Here is a 19,002-nt window from a genome sequence, read left to right on the forward strand (position 1 = left end):
TTAAATTTAAATCCAACTCAGTTAACATATAGCGTATTAACGGTTACAGGAGTAGAATTTAGTGATTCATCACTTCCATATAATACCCAGTGCTCATCTTAACAAGTGCCCTCTTCAGTGCCCATCACCCATTTAGCTCATCCCCCGCCCACCTGCCCTCCAGCAGCCGTCAGTCTGTTCTCTGTATTTAAGAGTCTCTTATGGTGTGCCTCCCTCTCTGTTTTTGTCTTATTTTTCCTTCCCTGGGTTTCTACTTTTAAATTGGGCTTTTATTTACATTACGTATAATTATGTGTCACATATGTCATACTTCCCCCGGAACTGTTTGAATTATTTATATTATGTTTAAAATACCAAAATATAATTAACAATAAAGCTACAAAGTTGGAAATAAACTTGACTTTCATTTATATGTGAAATGAAGGTGACAGGTTTTTTTTTTCTTCAGAACTCAGATCCATCAAACAAATTTAGATAAGTGGTTTTTTTCTCCCCAGGGATATTTTAGTTTAAAAAATTCTTTTAAAAAATACATGCTGTGATTCTACAGCCTTGTATACATTCAGTTTAGATATTTTTCCCCACTCAAGTAAAACTTACTAAGTTAAAACCCATAACTTCAAATTTCAATATAATTAAAACAAAATTGATCACCTATTTGAGGCTAAGTGACAAATCTAAAACGAATTTTACATAATACATTGAATTTATATATGAATTATAGACAGCTCTAAAAAGGAGTGCCATTTGAGATTACTTAGTTTACTTTAAATTCACACTAGAAGTTTAAACTTCTTGGCTGGAAGTGTAAAACTTAGAATCACTATCATGATGTCTTTTGAAACCTCTATTTGTTCACAAGTATTTTCAACATCATGAGTCAAATACTAGCTGTATATTCTTTGCAAAGTAATCAGAACTAGCCAAAGAGGTTAAAGACCAAGGGAAAGTGAAGATTTCTGTTACAATTCGATAGAAAGGAGAGTAAGAGTATGTCCACGAAATCATAGGAGATAAAAATAATAGGGGAAAGAATGTCAATAAAGCTAGGAGGCAGAAAGAGAAGAAAAAGGAGATATTTGCTTCTGGCTTACACGGACCTCAGCAGAGATCGGGTCCTATTGATAAATAATCTTTGGATACGATTTTTTTAATTTTTAAATTTTTTTTTTTGATATGATTTTTTTGTAAACCCAGAGCAGTCTGCTTGCCTTTTATCAGGCTCAATTTCATTTTGTGGCATTCCACTACATCACAATTAATACTGACGTTGGTTTTTATTTTTTTTATTTATTTTTTTTATTTAAATTTTTTTTTTTTTACGTTTATTTATTTTTGAGACAGAGAGAACAGAGCATGGACGGGGGAGGGGCAGAGAGAGAGGGAGACACAGAATCGGAAGCAGACTCCAGGCTCTGAGCCATCAGCCCAGACCTCAACGCGGGGCTCGAACTCACGGACCGCGAGATCGTGACCTGAGCTGAAGTCAGACGCTCAACCGACTGAGCCACCCAGGCGCCCCCCGACGTTGGTTTTTAAATGCATCTTCAGTCCTCTTATTTTTCATCCATCCTTTTTTTTTTATTATTTAAAACAAATTAAATCTTTTTTTTTAATTGAGAAAGGCATAGGTGTTAAGGGGAAAGGTCCCCTAGTACATATGGAATATATGTGGTCATGTTCTCTCTCTGAGCTTTACCAGAGGCAGCTGTGGAATGTTAGAATTCATAGACGTTGACATATGTTTGTGTAAGTCTTTTTGACCATCAGCAGAATTGAATTTCCATCTCTCACTGTAGACTGTTGAAGCAGATGTGTGTTACTCCAGAAAAAGCCAAGTTTCCTCTCCCTTCTTTCTTTTACACTTTGTCATCGCTGCATTTTTTAGAATTCCAAAAGGTTATGGACAGTAACAAAAGAGGAACAAATAGCCATATTTATTTTTCCAGTATATTTCTAAGTTTCTGACTACAGCAAACCAGCTTTTCCAGTTGCCATGGTGAAAATTGAATTCCAGTCTCTTTCAGGAAGATGGCTGTTTTCAAAATTCATTTTTTTAATTAGGATTGTGATGGTCAATTCCTGGCATGGAGGCCACAAGGTTCTAGAAAAGAAACTGAGCATGCCTGAAAATCATGAGATTTTTCAAGATGTGAATGAGAGAGAGAGTTATTTAAAATTAAAATTAGGGGCGCCTGGGTGGCGCAGTCGGTTAAGCGTCCGACTTCAACCAGGTCATGATCTCGTGGTCCGTGAGTTCGAGCCCCGCGTCAGGCTCTGGGCTGATGGCTCAGAGCCTGGAGCCTGTTTCTGATTCTGTGTCTCCCTCTCTCTCTCTGCCCCTCCCCCGTTCATACTCTGTCTCTCTCTGTCCCAAAAATAAATAAACGTTGAAAACAAAAAAAAATTAAAAAAAAAAAAATAAATGTTTAAAAAAAAAAAAAATAAAATAAAATTAAAATTAAAAAACTATGTTTAAAAAACAAGAGATCAGTTATAGACTGAGAGCATTTATTTGGCAATTATTGGCTAATTTCATCAAGTCAGTGGAAATTGGTAAAAAAAATTGCTACAAAATTTTACAGGGTTAACCTCAGTTTTTAAAACTTTTAAGTTCACTTTTAAGTGTATATGCGAGAAGATTGGTCTGTCCATTAAAAAATAAAAATTAAAATTCCTATATTTGCCTAAAAAGTTCAGGAGATCTTGTTGTACCACATAAAAGCATATGTTCTTAATATTTTTTATGTCAAATGCCAGATTCCCCTTTTTGTGTGAGACCGTTCCCTCAGTGTTCTCCTATTCTAATAGTTGGCTGACACATGTGATTTTTTTTCTGCTTAAAAAATATATTGAGGGGGCACCTGGATGGCTTAGTCAGCGCGTGACCGACTCTAGATTTCAGCTCAGGTCATGATCCCAGGATCGTGGGTTCAAACCCCGCATTGGGCTCCGAACTGAGCACGGAGCCTGCTTATGAGTCTCTCTCTGCCCCTCCCCACTCGCACACACGTGCTCTCTCTCAAAACAGAACACTAGACAAAAAAAAGAAAACAAAACATATTGCGTAATAGGATTTTCTAAATCAAGGGCAACAAGAAGCATAACTTCTTTATTCTCTATTTGTGTTTAAATGAGAGTTTTAAATTAGAGATTGCAAATGGAGACTGTCAGTTGGTCTGCTTAGTATTTAGAGGTTTTTTTTTTTCCCTTAGTAGGTAAAATTTTATCTTTTTAATAAAGTCTTTTTATTTATTTTGAGAGACACAGAGACAGTGCAAGTGGGGGAGGGGCAGAGAGAGGGAGGGGAGAGCAGCCAAGGCAGGCTCTGAGCTGAGTGCAGAACCCCACTCAGGTCTCGAACTCACGAACCGTGAGATCATGACTTGAACCCAAACCAAGAGTGGGACACTTAACCGACTGAGCCACCCAGGCATCCTTTAGTTGGTAATATTTTAAAGGGGGAAATTTTACATAAGAATACAGATTTCTGGATTTTTGGAATGAGTGGAAAGTCTGGCAGTGCAGAGCATTTGCCCCCACCCCCACCTGCCACCTCCCAGCTCAAAGCGGTTTTGCCCTTTGTGGTTTCTGTGCAGGCATTTGAATTTGCCATCCTTCATATAAGATTTACAATGTGTTATGGGTCTGAAAATCAGCTCTGAAAGCTGCTGAATTTTATTCCAGAATTCTGTGTAGGACAGTTTGGTTTTTCAAAAAAAGATCAATGCTTTCATTTTAATTGGATTCATAACTGATTGGCAGAAATGTGGGTCTTTTTAAATATGTTGCATTGAAATTCAGTATTGTTTTGCAGAGTTGTATTGCATTTCATTTTACTGATTGATGATCTTTTGAGTAAAGGCATCTATCCAGTAAAGGAACACAGTTTATGACCAAGACTCTCCAAACATAAGGCTAATCTTCTAAATGGATCAAGTGAAATAAAGCCCAGTCTTTAAACCCACTTTCACTGAGCACCCCCCCTCCCCCCCACCCCGTGGACTAGAGACCCATCGTGCACCTAAAGTTGACAAAGAAGCAGTTCCCACCTCTTTCTAGGGAAATTAAATACAAGTAGAAATAAAGACAAAATAGAGTATGAAGTGAGCAATGGCCCATGAGAATTTCAGAGAGAGCGCTCTGGGAGTTCGGGGCCAGGAGGTTCTTCTTCCGTCTAGGGGGTTCGGTGAAAGCCAAGTGGACTTGGACCTGTGTGTTTCTCAAGTTCGTTCTACCTTCTTACATGACAAAATCGGTCTGGAGCATGATGGGTGACCATGTGGACACGCGGGGGAGAGGGAGAGAGAGCAAGGGGCCCCAGCGTGAAATGCTGGGGTGGGCAGGTATACTCAGGTGTTAGCACTGACTCGTCATGGGATGGAATGTTTGAAACTGGACCTGGTGCGTTGCTACAACCCAACTCTTTCCTTTATTTTTCTGTTCACACTACTCCAAAGTCCTTGCTTTGGGTCATTTGGCCTCATTTGGCATGGGTGCATCATTTGATAACTATTACTTTTATGCTATATTGCCTGCCTCATGAGTACAAAGGTAGACTTAAGACTGGCAAAGATGGATTGTAAGGTGATCGTTCCAAATGGCACAGATTATTGTTAATATGCTTTTTTTTTTAAATTACCATCCGCATGAACCCAAACCTTAGAAAAAATCCTGGAGGGGTGCCTGGGTGACTCAGTCGGTTAAGCATCCAACTTCGGCTCAGGTCATGATCTCACAGTCCGTGGGTTCAAGCCCCGCGTCGGGCTCTATGCTGACAGCTCAGAGCCTGGAGCCTGCTTCAGATTCTGTGTCTCGCTCTCTCTCTGACCCTCCCCCGTTCATGCTCTGTCTCCCTCTGTCTCAAAAATAAATAAACATTAAAAAAAAAAAAAAGTCCTGGAGAGCTTGTGGACATCCATTACCCCTCTCCTTTGCAACAAGAGAAGTACTTATCCAGTTTAATTTTCAGTTTTGCAGTACTGGCTGAAACTCAGAGAAGGAAAGTGACTTCCCCAAGCTCCCACGGTGTAAGTTAGTGGCAGTAGACGGACCAGAACCCGAGTCTCATGTTCCTACTCCAGTACACGTTCCACGGCAACTTGTTAACCGTAAGAAATACTTTTCAACACTGTGTATTCTTACAGACTTTTTTTGGCTTCATTTGGCAAACGTAATGTACCTGTGTCATACTGCTCAGGGCAAATACGTTTTTTGCGAGACCAGCAATGAACCAATGCTGTTTGGAATGAATCGTGACTATATATAGGGTGAATGATTATCCCCATTTCCCAAGATGGAGAAGTTGCCTGAGAACATGGGACTCTGGGTGCAAAAAAACAGGCACTTGGCCACAGTGTTTGTCTGTTACTTACAAAACTTTGTTCTGGAAACATATCCACATCTTCCACTGGATAGTTACAAACAAAAGATTTGTTGTACATTTCTGTAGGTTTACTGTTCTGTTAGGAGTTTGTGTAATTCCTTGCTGCCATCTAGTGGTGAAATGCACAAGAGCCTTAGTAATTCCCAATTTTCAATGTAACATTTTAATGTTGGAAGGCTCCAACACAAAAACCAGCTGGTCAAATTAACTTAAGTCAGGAGATTGTTAGTAACTAGTTAGCATTAAGAACGCTTAAAGTGATCAAATGCAGACATCTTAGATGAATTGAAAACTCTGTTTTTAATTTTCATGTCCAGTAGCTTTCCATGAGCAATGCCTTTCATAGTGTTTTTTAAACTCTTTTATTTAAGTCTATTTTACATAGACTGGAGCATCCATATCATAAGTACGTAGGCGTCAACTTCCATGTCGTGAACGTGCAGATGATGTCATTAGCCACCCCTCCCCAAACAGAACCACTGAGTTTTAGCACCATCATTTTCTCGAGGTGGTACATTATATAAAATAGAACGATACAGTATGTATGCTTTGTTTACAGCTTCTCATGTGGCATTTTAATACTAAAGTAACTCATGTTTCTTTTTAACCTGTAAAATAAAACTAATAGAGACAATTAGAGAGATCCCTGCCTTTGGAGGGAGCAGAGGTATGCATGGGAGGTGCGTTTATGCGTGCACTGTGCAGGAGGATGCGCCGCCATATTCACATGTGTGCAGGAATGGGACTCTGACGCGCTCTGTCTTATAACCTTTGTTCCTTCTGTTTCCTCCACAATTTCTTGGGAACATTGTTCCATTTATAAGATTTCCTATTCAACAGAACAGCATATCTTAAACAGGTATGTGCCTCCTCCAAGAGGACCGAGTCCTGTTTTGTGGCCCACGTGTTGGATTATGGGATCTTGGCAGGAAGGCTGTGGCAGGGGAAAAGCGCCTGGTGGGGAGGAGGGTCCCGCCGTCGTGGGGCCTCTGCTCAGAAGCCCTGCTCCCCTCCCATCTACAGAGCTGCTCTGTGCCTGGACAGGTGCCACGGGTCACACACTGAATGCTCTCCCCTTCTCTTCTTCATTTCCTGCAGCATTGGTATCATCTATGGTTTTGTGGCAAACCACCACCTGAGGGCCCAGATCGAAAAGACTCGGAAACTGGCAGACAGCAACTTCAGAGACTTGAGAACTCTCCTGAACGGAGCTCCAGCGGTAAAAACCACACTTGTGCATCCGTGATGCTTTGTGTTTGGGCCTCTCAGAGTCCCTGTATGTATCTGGGAGCCCCTTTGGATGTCTAGAGACCCAGTAAATCAGCATAGACAGGTGCTATCCTCATCTTATAGATGAGGAAATAAAGGCCCAGCAAGTGATTTTCAAAAGAGTATAAAAGCATAATTGCAGAACTGGTGTCATTATTTTGTTATTTTATTTATTTTACTTTATTTTAAGGTACAACAGGGGATCCTGGGTGGCTCAGTCGGTTAAGCATCTGATTCTTGGTTTTGGCTCAGATCGTGATCTCATGGTTTTGTGGGTTCAAGCCCCACATTGCACTCTGTGCAGACAGTGCAGAGGCTGCTTGGGATTCTCTCTCTCCCTCTCTCTCTGCCCCTCTCCCACTCACACTGTCTCTGTCTCTCCCAAAATAAATAAATAAACTTTAAAAAAGTTTTTAATTATTTTAAGGTATAACATAAGATTATAATACTTATTGTAAAACTGCTTAACTATCTTAAGGGTCTCGTGATTTTTTTTATTATTTATTTATTTATTTATTTATTTATTTATTTTTTAAACGTTTATTTTTGAGACACAGAGAGACAGAGCATGAACGGGGGAGGATCAGAGAGAGGGAGACACAGAATCTGAAACAGGCTCCAGGCTCTGAGCTGTCAGCACAGAGCCCGACGCGGGGCTCGAATTCACGGACTGCGAGATCATGACCTGAGCCGAAGTCAGCCGGTTAACTGACTGAGCCACCCAGGCGCCCTAGTGATTTTTTTAAAAAGAAAAATCTGGGTGCTATTGTCCTTTCCTTTGGGAATACCTGCCATTTGTGTGCAGTTACTCTTGTCATGAAAATTTTCTGCTTTATAAATACCCATTTGCTAGTATCTGTACAGTTGTGTAGAATTCCTCGGGAAGGGGACACTGAGACACATGCATGCACACACACACACGCATGCGCATGCACACACATGCACACACACACGCATGCACACACACATACACGCACACTCAGAAGTTGTTTTGGGGAGAAGGGGAACAGGATGGCTGGAGGGCACATTTTTTTCTGTATCCCAGAAGCATGTTAATGTCTTGCCTGTACAAAATACTGTTTTTAAAGATATCTGAGCAGAAAGCAGCTTAAATAATTGATGCTGAGCTGATGGGTACCAGAATGTGCAGAAGGATGCCTTCCTGTTGAATTCACTAATCAGAGCCCACTAGGATCTTTTTCACACAGAAATGCACTCTTCTAAGTTTATTCTACCAAAACAATACTAACACATTAAATATTGTATCGGTTTTTTAAAATGTGGTTGGAACTAGGGGCGCCTGCGTGGCTCAGTCAGTTAAGCGGCCGACTTCAGCTCAGGTCATGATCTCACGCTTCGTGAGTTCGAGTCCCACGTCGGGCTCTGTGCTGACAGCTCAGAGCCTGGAGCCTGCTTCGGATTCTGTGTCTCCCTCTCTCTCTGCCCCTCCCCCGCCCTGCACTCTGTCTCTCTCAAAAATAAATAAACATAAAAAAAAAAAAAAAGAGAGAGAGGTGGATCTGTTTCCAACCCCTTGAATCTGGTCTGTGCCTGTGACTTGCCATGGCAAGAAGAACGCAGTGCACGTGACCCTGGCCTCAAGCTCCCAGAGACTTTGCAGTGTTCACTCTCGTTCCCTTGCTGCCAGGACCATCATGTGAAAACACCCAGACTGGCCACTTGGAAGATGAGAGGCCATGTCAGGAGAGGGGCCCATTTGTCCCCAGGGGAGCCAGCCCCGCCCAGACTCTCAGAATCAGGAGAAAGTATAAATCATGCTTCCTGAGCCAAGAAGTTTTGGAGTGTTATTAGGAAGTCTGGGTATCAGAACATATAAGCGTCTTTAAGAACCTGCTTTATTTTTTTTTAATGTTTGGATTCAGGATAGTTTTTGTATGTTAAATCTCTTTTTACTGTGGCTTTGAACTTTAGAAGAGGTCTCATGCAATTTTACTTTATTTTATTTTATTTTTTTAGGAAATCAGCTATATCCTGAGCCAGTACACCACCACTAAGGAAAAGGCATTCTCAGATCTGGATAGTGAGTAAGACTTAAAATTGCCTCAAATTCATTTGTTTGTTTGTTTGTTTGTTTTGGCTAGAAGATGCGATGACCATCTCCCATAAAACATGGGCTAAGGGATAAAGTGTGCGATGTCTACAATGTCTTCATGAAAGTTGGAGCAAAAGAGAACAATTCCCGAGAGTGACAGTTTGCAGTTTGTTACCTGATGAGTAAAGCCCAGCTTTTATTGTAAAAATGCTTTTGCTTTCTTTAGTCAGAAGTGTTTGTTCTTCATTTCCCTTGTGACAGAGGAGATGCGTCTCTGTCAGGTCCCCTGTTACAGACAGCAGTGGGCTCCCCAGAGAAACTAGTGGGCTTCAGAAATCGAGGGGCAGGCAGTGCTGGTCCCTGCGGGTCCAGGAGGAGTTCACACACAGCCTGGCTCATTGGTTCTCAACCAGGAGCTGGTTTGCCCTCCAGGCGACATGTGGCAACATCTGGAGACATTCTGGTTGTCCCTACAGTGAGGGTGGGGACAGAGCTACTGGCACCTGTTGGTAGCAGCCGGGGATGCATCCAGACACCCTAGGACACACAGGACAGCCCCCACAACCAATTATCCAGCTCAAGACATTGATAGTGCCAATGTTGGGAACCCCGGGCCTTGCTGGAAAGATTAGAGATAACGGTTGCAGCTCAACTTCATCAACATTGTGTTTCCAGGACAGGTCCCGCCCCCACCCGCGCTAACCGCTAACCGAATGCTGAGCATTCCTGTGAATACTTTTATAAACCAAAAATGGCGTAAAGCAAAGAAACAATTACCGTTAATGTATACGGGAAATGTTTTGAGCGTTCCCAGACCCCCAAAATCACCTCTCTTAGGCCTTCCTGATACCATGGGGCACATCTTGCTAACGGATGCATACGACTGATGGAGTTACAGCCCAGATGCTCACAGACAGGGCTCCGAGCTCTGGTGCTTGCGCCTGAGATGCTGGGTGTGGTTCCCGCGGAAGACGCTGGGGGGCGCCACTCTTGCTGTCTCTGATTGGGCTCATCTCGCTGCAAAACCAGCAATGAGCGATGCTTTCATCCAAGCAAAAATCCTTTACCTTAGTGAAAACTGGTACTAACGTAGGTCTTTCATAAAGGCTAAACATGCATAATCTGAACTTCCGGAGAGCCGGGGACACCTGCGCGTTTAAATGCCGAGTCCGCAGGGATGGGAACTGCGGGTGTGGGAACTTTGAATAGCGTGAAGAAAATCTCGGCAAGAATCAGCACTTAGCGGGGGTGGAGGACGAAAAAAAGGGGCCTTCGGGGCAGGCGAGACCACAGATGGATGACTTTCTAGGAAAGGAAGTCCCACAGGGGGAGGAGAATGCAGGTAAGGGGTGGGGGGCAGAAATTCGTGGATCCTACCCTCATAGCCCCTTCTGCTTCTTGGGATTTAGATGTTAAATCATTGCTAGGAGGCGGAATTCACGAACAGCTGAGACCTAAAGTGATCCCCGCGCTTGATGACATCAAAGCCATGGCAGAAGGTAAGCACCGTGCCGGAAATGGGCGAGAGAATATCCCCCCTGGAGGTCTCCGGCTTCCCAGGAACCCGCTCCCCCTTTCTCGTTTTTCCTGGATGCGGACATGCCCACGGGCCACGTCTAGACACACGCCGTGGCAATGGTGTGGCTTGTTGGTTTGTTTGCTTAAAAAGCTTGTGCCTGAGAAGTTGTACTCATTATCTCAAAGTCCTTTGAAATAACAACAGCAGAATCCGATAGGAGCCTGCCACCTCTTTTCGTAAATACAGTTCTAGAAAGGCAGCCCCGCTCCTCTGGTGAGGTGGCATCTAAGGTGGCTTTCACACTGCGGCTGACAGCAGAGTTGAACATTGGCGGGACCCCGTGGACCACAAAGTCTAACTATCTATTCTCTGCCCCTTTACACAAAAAGCTTGTGGGCTTTTGCTATAGAAGATGAGCAGCCTAGAGAATTTTAGGTCTGGGGTGGGGGTGGGGTCTATTGGTTACTCTTTCCTTTTCCCTGGAAAAAAACACCTTTGGGAAGAAGAATCTGCACACGTTTTAAGACACCACAGACAGTGATATAAGTGAGCAGATGTGCGGATTTGAAGAAACTACATATTCAATTGCAGTGAGTCAAAGCTCTCCTAGACGCTTCCAAATGTTGAGGAGATGTCTGCGCTTAGTATTTCATAGAGAGGACAATGTCACCTACTTGCCACATTCGTCATTCAGCCACCGTGAATGTGGCTGTCATGAGCCAGTATTCCTGAGAAGACTGGCCACAAAGGAAGGAACAGGGTAGAAGTGAGAAAATTATGCCCGCTCGTTTTGGCGTTCCTCCCTGACACCCCCCACTTAAGAGTTCAAAGACTCAGGTGATGTATGGAAACAGGGTGATGTGCAGAACAGGCCAGGAGTTGGTAAGATTACTTTTAACCAACTGATCAGTCTTTCCTTGCTCTCTCCTTGGCCCTGCAAAAGGTCTACCTGCAACTGAAGGTGTGACCTCTGCTGTTGATGCCTTAGATGCTCCCCCCCCCCACCGCCCAACACCTGTTCTCCGCATCACCAACCATGTCCTACCAATGCAAGGAAACTGAGGCCCAGAGAAGGGATGTGACTGCAAGCATCCATGCCTCCTGCCTTCCTTTCTTAGAGTTTTACATGTAGCCCCTTCCTTCCTCCCTCCCACCTTCCCTCCCTTCCTGCCTTCCTTCCAAACCTGGCCCCTGCCTATCATTCCAATCATTTTTTGTCTCAACCCTCCAGCCCCCAAACCTTCCATTCCAAGCCATGAACCTCAGTGTTATTCTTCTGTGGGTCTCCAAAGGCATCATTCCCTCCCAGACCCTTTTACTGCGTGTACTTTCTCTGTGTGAAGTGCCACAGGACCTTCCCAACATCTTCTTACTACATACCAAACCACAGCTAAGTGTTCTGTTCTCTGCACGCTTCACCTCATGTCTCGTTTTCCCGGCCCAGAGCATGACAGCCTCCTAATTTCTGCTCCTTACCTTGTGACCCTAAACGTACAGCTCATTTGTGGTATTTACAGCACCGCCCCCTACCCGCCCACCCCCCACCTTTGATAGGCAACGAGCTCCTTAAGGGCAAGACGTGTTGATATCGCTCATGTCTCTATTCCCCTAACTTGTGTCTGGGGACAGCCCAGCAGAGTGTCTGGCCTGGAGTAGGTTCTCATTTCTGGAACGTATAAAGAAAGGCCTGAAGCCCTTACCTTCATTTTCCAAGTTTGGAATCCTGTAACTTCACTGGTTATAGAGTAGAAAATGGATTATATTCTTTCGTAGTCCTGCCTCAGTTGCGAGGCAACTCCTTTTGACTTCATGAGCTTCCTGATCTTTTACTTTTAATGTCTGTAATCATTTGATTTTTTTTAGTTGCTTTATGCAACTATGTGCCTTATGGATATATCTATTTATTCAAATCAGGGTACAGTTGTTTTCATTTGCTTTGGGAACTTTGCTGACAGTTCTTATACTTAGAGATCTTTGGGAGGTGCCATTGATGTGCTATCAATGCCAAAGATCGTTGAAGTGGCTTAAACAACAGGAAGCCTATCACACAGGACAAGATATTGCAGGTATGGCAGTTCCAAAGTTGGTGGATTCGGGGGTTCAGCATTGTCAAGGAGCCTTCATGCTCTTGCCCCGTCCTGTGGTTAGTAGGAAATATTACATCACCACCAGGATCAGACTACGGAAGGAGGTAAGGATCTATTGGCTCCTCATTTCCTCACTGGGAGAACCATCACTCCTGGAAAATGCCAACCTTCCACTGCCCACATCTCTGGCATTGCTCTTGCTGATGATCTGCCACACCCCCTCATTATAGCCTTGTATGTCTTCACCAATGGATTGAAGATGATGTGGGCTGGCTCTGTGACGTTGACAATCAGATGACTCCAGTCATCTCTCTTGTCTTATTTTAATATCTCTTCAGTAACTATGTGCCATTTCCCTGACACATATAGAACATCTGTCTCTATCTGGCTTCGAAGTAAGTGGATTATTTGCTCATGTAACTGATATCTGGCTTCAGGTAAGGCTTGATCTAGTGGTGAGATTCTCACCACCCAGCTGTTCTCTATAACGCCTGTATCATTCTAATGCAAACTCCCCCTGTAGTTGCAAGAGGGCTGACACCAGCCTCATCACTACTCCTCCTCAACCAGATTTCCCTCCAGTTGGGCCATCTGGGTTTCTACGGCCATCTGTGGACCAGTGCTACACAGAGGAAGTGGTTTGGCTAGAGGTAGTCAGGCCCCACTCCTTAAGCCAGAGGTGGGACCCATGTTATTGAAACACAAGTCTGCTGCAGCACAGGAGACAGGTGACATGGTTTCCGAGATGCCAACCACCAAAGTCCACAGCAAGTTTTTGTAGAAATGATTGGCTATAAAGTAGTATTTAGAAAGCTTTTGAGTGTTAAGGGCCTGCCACATTAGCAGGTACTTTTCCTAAACCCTCTTAGTGCTCCCAAGAGCTCTGTGCAATGGGTAGAGTCACCTCCATCGTACCAACTCAAGACAGTAAGGTTCAGAGATGATGTAACTTGTCCAAGACCAGGTACCTAGGAAATGGTGGACTGGGATTCAGATGCGGGTCTGCCTATAAAGCCTGTGTTGCCTGGTCTGCACTAGATGGTATTTGGGTACATTTGAGAGTGTTAAGATGTAGGGTGTTTCTGTGCTGTCCATGTAGGGTATTTCTGTGCACAGAGTAACTTTGGGAGAGGAGTTAGAAATCTGGAGTTCGAGTGTGCTGTGGCCACAGGATGATGCCAGGCATTTGGAAAATTGGTCTTCCAAGATCTCCTCCAGCTCCAAAATTATGTGATGGTAAATTCTGTGCAAAAATATATGAATGATGTAATGTGCTTGGCATGTACCTTTACTTGTGGCCCATCATTTGCCCAATCTTCAATGTTTGAATTAGAATTCTCTTTGGATTAAAGGCAATTAAAGCGGATTTTATTTTTCTCTTCAGTGCTTCCTGCAATAGGGTTAAAGTTTTATTTGTCTTTAAGACAGCCTGAGTAAATTACAGTTCAGCTTCTGGTGTTGCCAGAGCTTTTAAAAGTATGCTTAATAAACTGCTTTGACAATATATTTTTGTCCTTGAGGGGTCACTCTCCTGGAGGTAATGCAGGACCAGGTCAATGTATGGAGTAGACAGAGGAGACCCTTCTTCAATCTCCCTGCTCTAAAAATCCATTTAATCTATTACCCTCGGACAGGGGACATATCTGATACGAAGCTTCTAAGAACAGATACTACGCTGGATCTTAGCCAAAAGGCTGAGAAGCGATGCTTTGACAATTTTTTTGCTTAAAATTCTTTGCAGCTTTCCGTGTTTAGTGGCTTTGCAGAGAGCAGAAACATGCATATTGATTTGTGTAAATCTTATTTGAGCTTCAGATCAGGACCTACAAAGGAAATGTGCTATGAGCTGGTAAAATGCTAATTAACCAAGATTGAGAATCTGAAATATCTTTCCAGTGACTTCAGATGCATAATATACGTGGTCTTGCTAGGTCTGGAATGACTCCCGGATCCAGTAGATACTTTATGGACATAAAATGCTTCGAAGCCTTTGGGGAAAAACATATATTTATTACCTCTGAGTCTTTCTCGGGTCTGACAGAATAGTGCCCATAACCCAGAATGTCTATAGACCTCATTTCAATGGACACACATATTCTGGACCATCAATTTATTTTATTATCCATCATTTTAGGTTATTGTTTATTTCTTGCCTTAAAAATTTACCTTACCTCTAAATGGAAAGGACTATGAGGGGTAAACCACATTAAAATGTGAGGTATGTGTTGTGTGATGTGCAGTGTGTTTTGCCATACTCTTTTGCACGGCCATGAATACAGAGCTACACAGCTCAGAAAAACCAGGATAGCAAACAGTTATCAAGGATTTCCTAACGCAAGCACGTGTCCTAGGCTGTGAGGCTGCCCACATAGAACCGATGGACTCACTGCCATGGAGGAGCTCCTTCTGATCGATCCGACCCCCACCTTTCATGATGACTGTGGTGGTGGTTTCACCATTTTCAGATGAGGAGATTGCTAAAGAACATTCAGGATTCAGTTTCCGGTGACCAGAAAATAGCAAAGCTGGGATCTGCACCTACACCCGCCTGAATCCAAAACCACGTTCTTGAACTATTGCTCTGTGTTTGATTCCAGCTATTTGAATATTCCTAGCAAAGCTAGGTCTGGGCGTGATCAGTGTTTATGTGTGTTAAAACTGCTCGGGGCTGAAGATGCCATCTTGTTGGGGCTACAGCCCCTTTTCCTGCCGTTACTGCTCCTGTGCAGGCCACTTAATGCTACACCTACATGCCCTGTTGTGTCCCTGAGTTGGTTCTTGCTCTGTCTTTTTGTCTGAAAAGCGTGCAGGCGGGAAAGCTGAGCTGGTTGGAGTTGCTGGCTGAGAAAGCCAAGCATGTCCCTATATTCCCCTCTTAGGCTCCTCTGGTTGCCTTCCAGTGTCATCTAGAAGTTTGCCTCAAGTTCCTTTAGGGTACTTGGTAGATGAGAAGGAATTTTGCCATTGGCAGCCTAGTGGGTGCCTCTGTTCTAAAGCAAGGTGTGTTCCTACAGCAATCAAAGAGACCAAAGAAGCCCTATTGAATGTGAACAATACCTTAAAGGAGCTGAAAAAATCAAGCGCACAACTGAACACCAGCCTCAGTGACGTTAAAAGGGACCTGGAACAATCACTCAATGACCCCATGTGCTCTGTACCTCCAGTGGCTACCACTTGCAACAACATCAGAACGTCTCTAAGCCAGCTGGATGACAACACCAACATGGATCAGGTGAGGAGGTGACTCTGCTACAGAGCAGTGTCATTGGGACAACTGTGCAGGACTCAGTGTGGGTACACCTGTCCAGTGGACAGTGGCCTGGGTGTCTGTCAGCCTGTCCTGGTTATCTGATCGCCACATGGGCATGGCTGCAGCAGGAGAGGAAGGATAATGGGAAACCCCTTTTAAGTGTTCTCTGCAATAGATTTGATGGAAGCTACCAGAATGAATTCAGCTTTAAATGGAAAAAAGAGGGGCACCTGGGTGGCTCAGTCGGTTAGGCATCCGACTTCGACTCAAGTCATGATCTCACAGCTTGTGGGTTCGTGCCACACATCAGGCTCTGTGCTTGCAGCTCAGAGCCTAGAGCCTGCTTTGGATTCTGTGTCTCCCTCTCTCTCTGCCCCTCTCCTGCTCCCGCTCTCTCTCTCTCTCTCTCTCTCTCTCTCTCTTTCTCTCTCAAAAATAAATAGGCATTAAAAGAAAGAAAGAAAGAAAGAAAGAAAGAAAGAAAGAAAGAAAGAAAGAAAAAAAGAAAGAAACATGTGTTTTTGTAGACTTCTAAAAATTAAAATATATTTTCAAAGGGCATGCCTCCTACATTAACCATTTATATCTAAATAGAAGTAATTCTCCTATTCCAAAGAGAAAATTAGGGGGAAAAAAAGAATTTGGAGCATCTTGAAAATATAAAGTCCCAAGATACAGATAAAAGAATCACACCTACTCGTGATTTTTAATTTATCGAGATAGCGGTATATACATGCCACATTTTTTCTAAAATAATATTTTAATATATATAATCTACTCTTCTCACCTTCCTATTTCATGGGCCAATACTACGCAGACTCTTCATCTTCAGCCTCTGTGTCTACATATCTACCACCATCACTGTGGTCACCATTGAATAGCTTTTCAGAGACTGGGATTTTCACTTGCATTGAAATTGTTTGAACTCAAGTCTTTTGGGGAGGGAGGTAACTTTTTATTCTGTTGTCTTTTTAAACATGCAGAAAATTTGCAAGGATGGTAAGAAGAACTTCTTCACCCTTTACTCTGACTTGCCAATTGCCACCATTTTGCTTCATTTGCTTCCTTATATTTTCTTTGTTTCTCCATTTGTGTATCTACCGTCTACTCATTATCATGTATACATATAAACTATGATGCATGTTGTGTTTTTCTCAATCATCTGGCGATAAGTTGTGGACAATATGTCCTTTTACCCCTAACTATTTCCGTGCATTTCCTAAACGTACACAACCTTTTGGACAGTTATCAAAATTAGGACATGTAATGCTGACCCAAGACTCCTGACTAGTCCATGGTTTATATTCAAATTTTGTGGATGTTTTTAAAAAACTGACAGCTGTTTTTCTTTATCCCGTCTAGACACCGGTCCAGAGTCACACCTGGTCTTTACTTGTCATGTCTGTTTAGGCCCTTCAATCTTAGACAGTCCCCAGCCTATCTTCTTCTTTTTTAACACTGACATTTTTGAAGACCACAGGCCATTTGTTTTATGGAAGGACCCATGATTTAAGTTTATCTGGTGTTCCCCCGTGATTAGATTTGAGTTATGCATGTTTCCCGGGGGTATCACAAGAGTGATATTGTGTCCTTCTTGGTACATTGTGTCAGAAGATCCATGATGTTTGTCTCAGTGTTGGCAAGAGACAGAACACTTTAAACCCAGGTATGATGCTATAATGGAAACTTCATTCCAGACCACTCACCAGTATAACTATTGCCCATATTATTTACTACTTTGTTCAACAGTATTCGGTACCTGAAATTGTGAGGGCATCCACATTCACTCTGTTAAATTTCTTTCCTGCATTTTGAGCTAACTGCAACAGAAACCCACCAAACATCTAAAACTTGATGCTTGTAGAGGCCACCCTGAGCTAAATGTATCCCCCCCAATAAATATTCTATTGTTCAAAAGCAAGTTAAATATAGAGATTTGGGGACTTAAGAGACTTAAGAGACTTAAGTCTCTTAAGAGACTATAGAGACTTTGGATATAAGATGACTCCCTTTTTATGACACACAATGTTGGGAGTAACCACTTTGCCTTATGTTTTGTTTTACAAATTTCAGCTCCCATCTTTGGATAAGCCAATTGATAAGATTAATGATATTCTTCAAACAAATTTGTCCAGCCTGGTTCAACAGGTATGTATTGTGGGGGGAAAAACATACAGTAGTTTATACTGTAGTTTATTTTACATCACTTTAAAGAGTAGACAAGTACATAAGAAAATACGTAACCACAAAAAAGCAGTGAAACTTTGGAAAGGGGTTTGCCAAGAAGGACATAACTGTTATCTTCCAGATAATTATGCTCATTTCACTTCGAGAAATTGGGATTAAGCATCTGTTGTGTGCACAGCACCATGCTGGAGGTAGAAAGCAAAACCTGATCTCGCCTTCCTGGGATTCAGAATTTGCTAGGGGTGGTGCTGAACCCCATACTGACTCTGAGGCAAGGTCCCTCCCACTGTGCCGGGAGTCGCTCCCCTTGCTTTTGTCTCCTCCCCCTTCTGCACAGTTGCACATGCTGTGAGCTATGCCCACCATTCTCTCCTTTCTCCCTCCCCTTCACCAAACTACTTATGCTACTAAATACTAACTACTTAAAGCATTCAGTATCTCTTTCTTTTATTATGTTTTTAATGTTTATTTATTTTTGAGAAAGCAAGAGACAGAGTGCGAGTGGGGGAGGGGTAGAGAAAGAGGGAGACACAGAATCCAAAGCAGGCTCCAGGCTCTGAACTGTCCGCACAGAGCCCAACCCGGGGCTCCAATTCCTGAACCATGAGATCGTGACCTGAGTCCAAGTCGGGCGGACACTTAACCAACTGAGCCACCCAGGCACCCCTCGGTATCGCTTTCTTAATGAGACCTTTCCTGCGCATCTTGACCAAGTCAAACCCTTTTTAATACGTTCCTACGGTACAGCAGATATTCTCTGTTAACATCCTCCTGACTGTGATTATTGCTTTAATGTTTCTATTGTCCCACTGGAGTGTAAACCCTGAAAATGGCAGGGACCACGTTGGTCTAGGGCATCATCATTTCCCTGGTAGCCTATCAATTATTGCTGTTTATTCATCCTATATATTGAGCGCACAATAGATTGTAGATTATGATTCAACAAGAGTGCTGGGGCCTGCAGGAAAGGCAGAGAACAGTTTTATTCTTGCCTCTATGTCTTTTAGCAGGGGGTATAAAAAGATCATCAGGTATCTGTTAAATACTCATCTACTGACAAAGTTAAGTGTCCCCTTAAACAAGTCATTAAAAACTCTTGGTCATTTGTCCCGGTGTCCCCTCATTTGTTAAATGAGGGAATTGAACCAGGAGATCTGTAAGGCCCTCTCTGGCCGTAAAACCTCTTCCAGTGGGGGGCCTCCACAAGTCCAACTGCAGATAAATGTCGAAGGTCAGGTGGACAGTAATCCA

At 43.0% G+C, this 19,002-nt stretch overlaps 1 protein-coding gene and 1 non-coding gene across 12 annotated transcripts in view; one reads left to right on the forward strand and one right to left on the reverse strand.

The window, feature by feature from the left end:
• Positions 1-19,002, forward strand: part of PROM1 (prominin 1) — a 136,686-nt gene that overhangs the window by 84,137 nt on the left and 33,547 nt on the right. For all 11 annotated transcript variants that reach the window (XM_047857004.1, XM_047857005.1, XM_047857002.1 and 8 more), the window contains 5 exons: positions 6,485-6,605; positions 8,633-8,696; positions 10,118-10,207; positions 15,329-15,546; positions 17,638-17,712. In XM_047857004.1, the coding sequence (XP_047712960.1) occupies positions 6,485-6,605; positions 8,633-8,696; positions 10,118-10,207; positions 15,329-15,546; positions 17,638-17,712 (568 nt within the window). The remainder of the gene's footprint in view (positions 1-6,484; positions 6,606-8,632; positions 8,697-10,117; positions 10,208-15,328; positions 15,547-17,637; positions 17,713-19,002) is intronic.
• Positions 13,831-14,020, reverse strand: LOC125165099 (U2 spliceosomal RNA). The gene has a single exon (XR_007151984.1). It is a non-coding gene; the product is annotated as a U2 spliceosomal RNA (small nuclear RNA).

The sequence above is a fragment of the Prionailurus viverrinus genome, chromosome B1 (genome assembly GCF_022837055.1).
Source record: "Prionailurus viverrinus isolate Anna chromosome B1, UM_Priviv_1.0, whole genome shotgun sequence".
NCBI classification, from domain to species: Eukaryota; Metazoa; Chordata; class Mammalia; order Carnivora; family Felidae; genus Prionailurus; species Prionailurus viverrinus.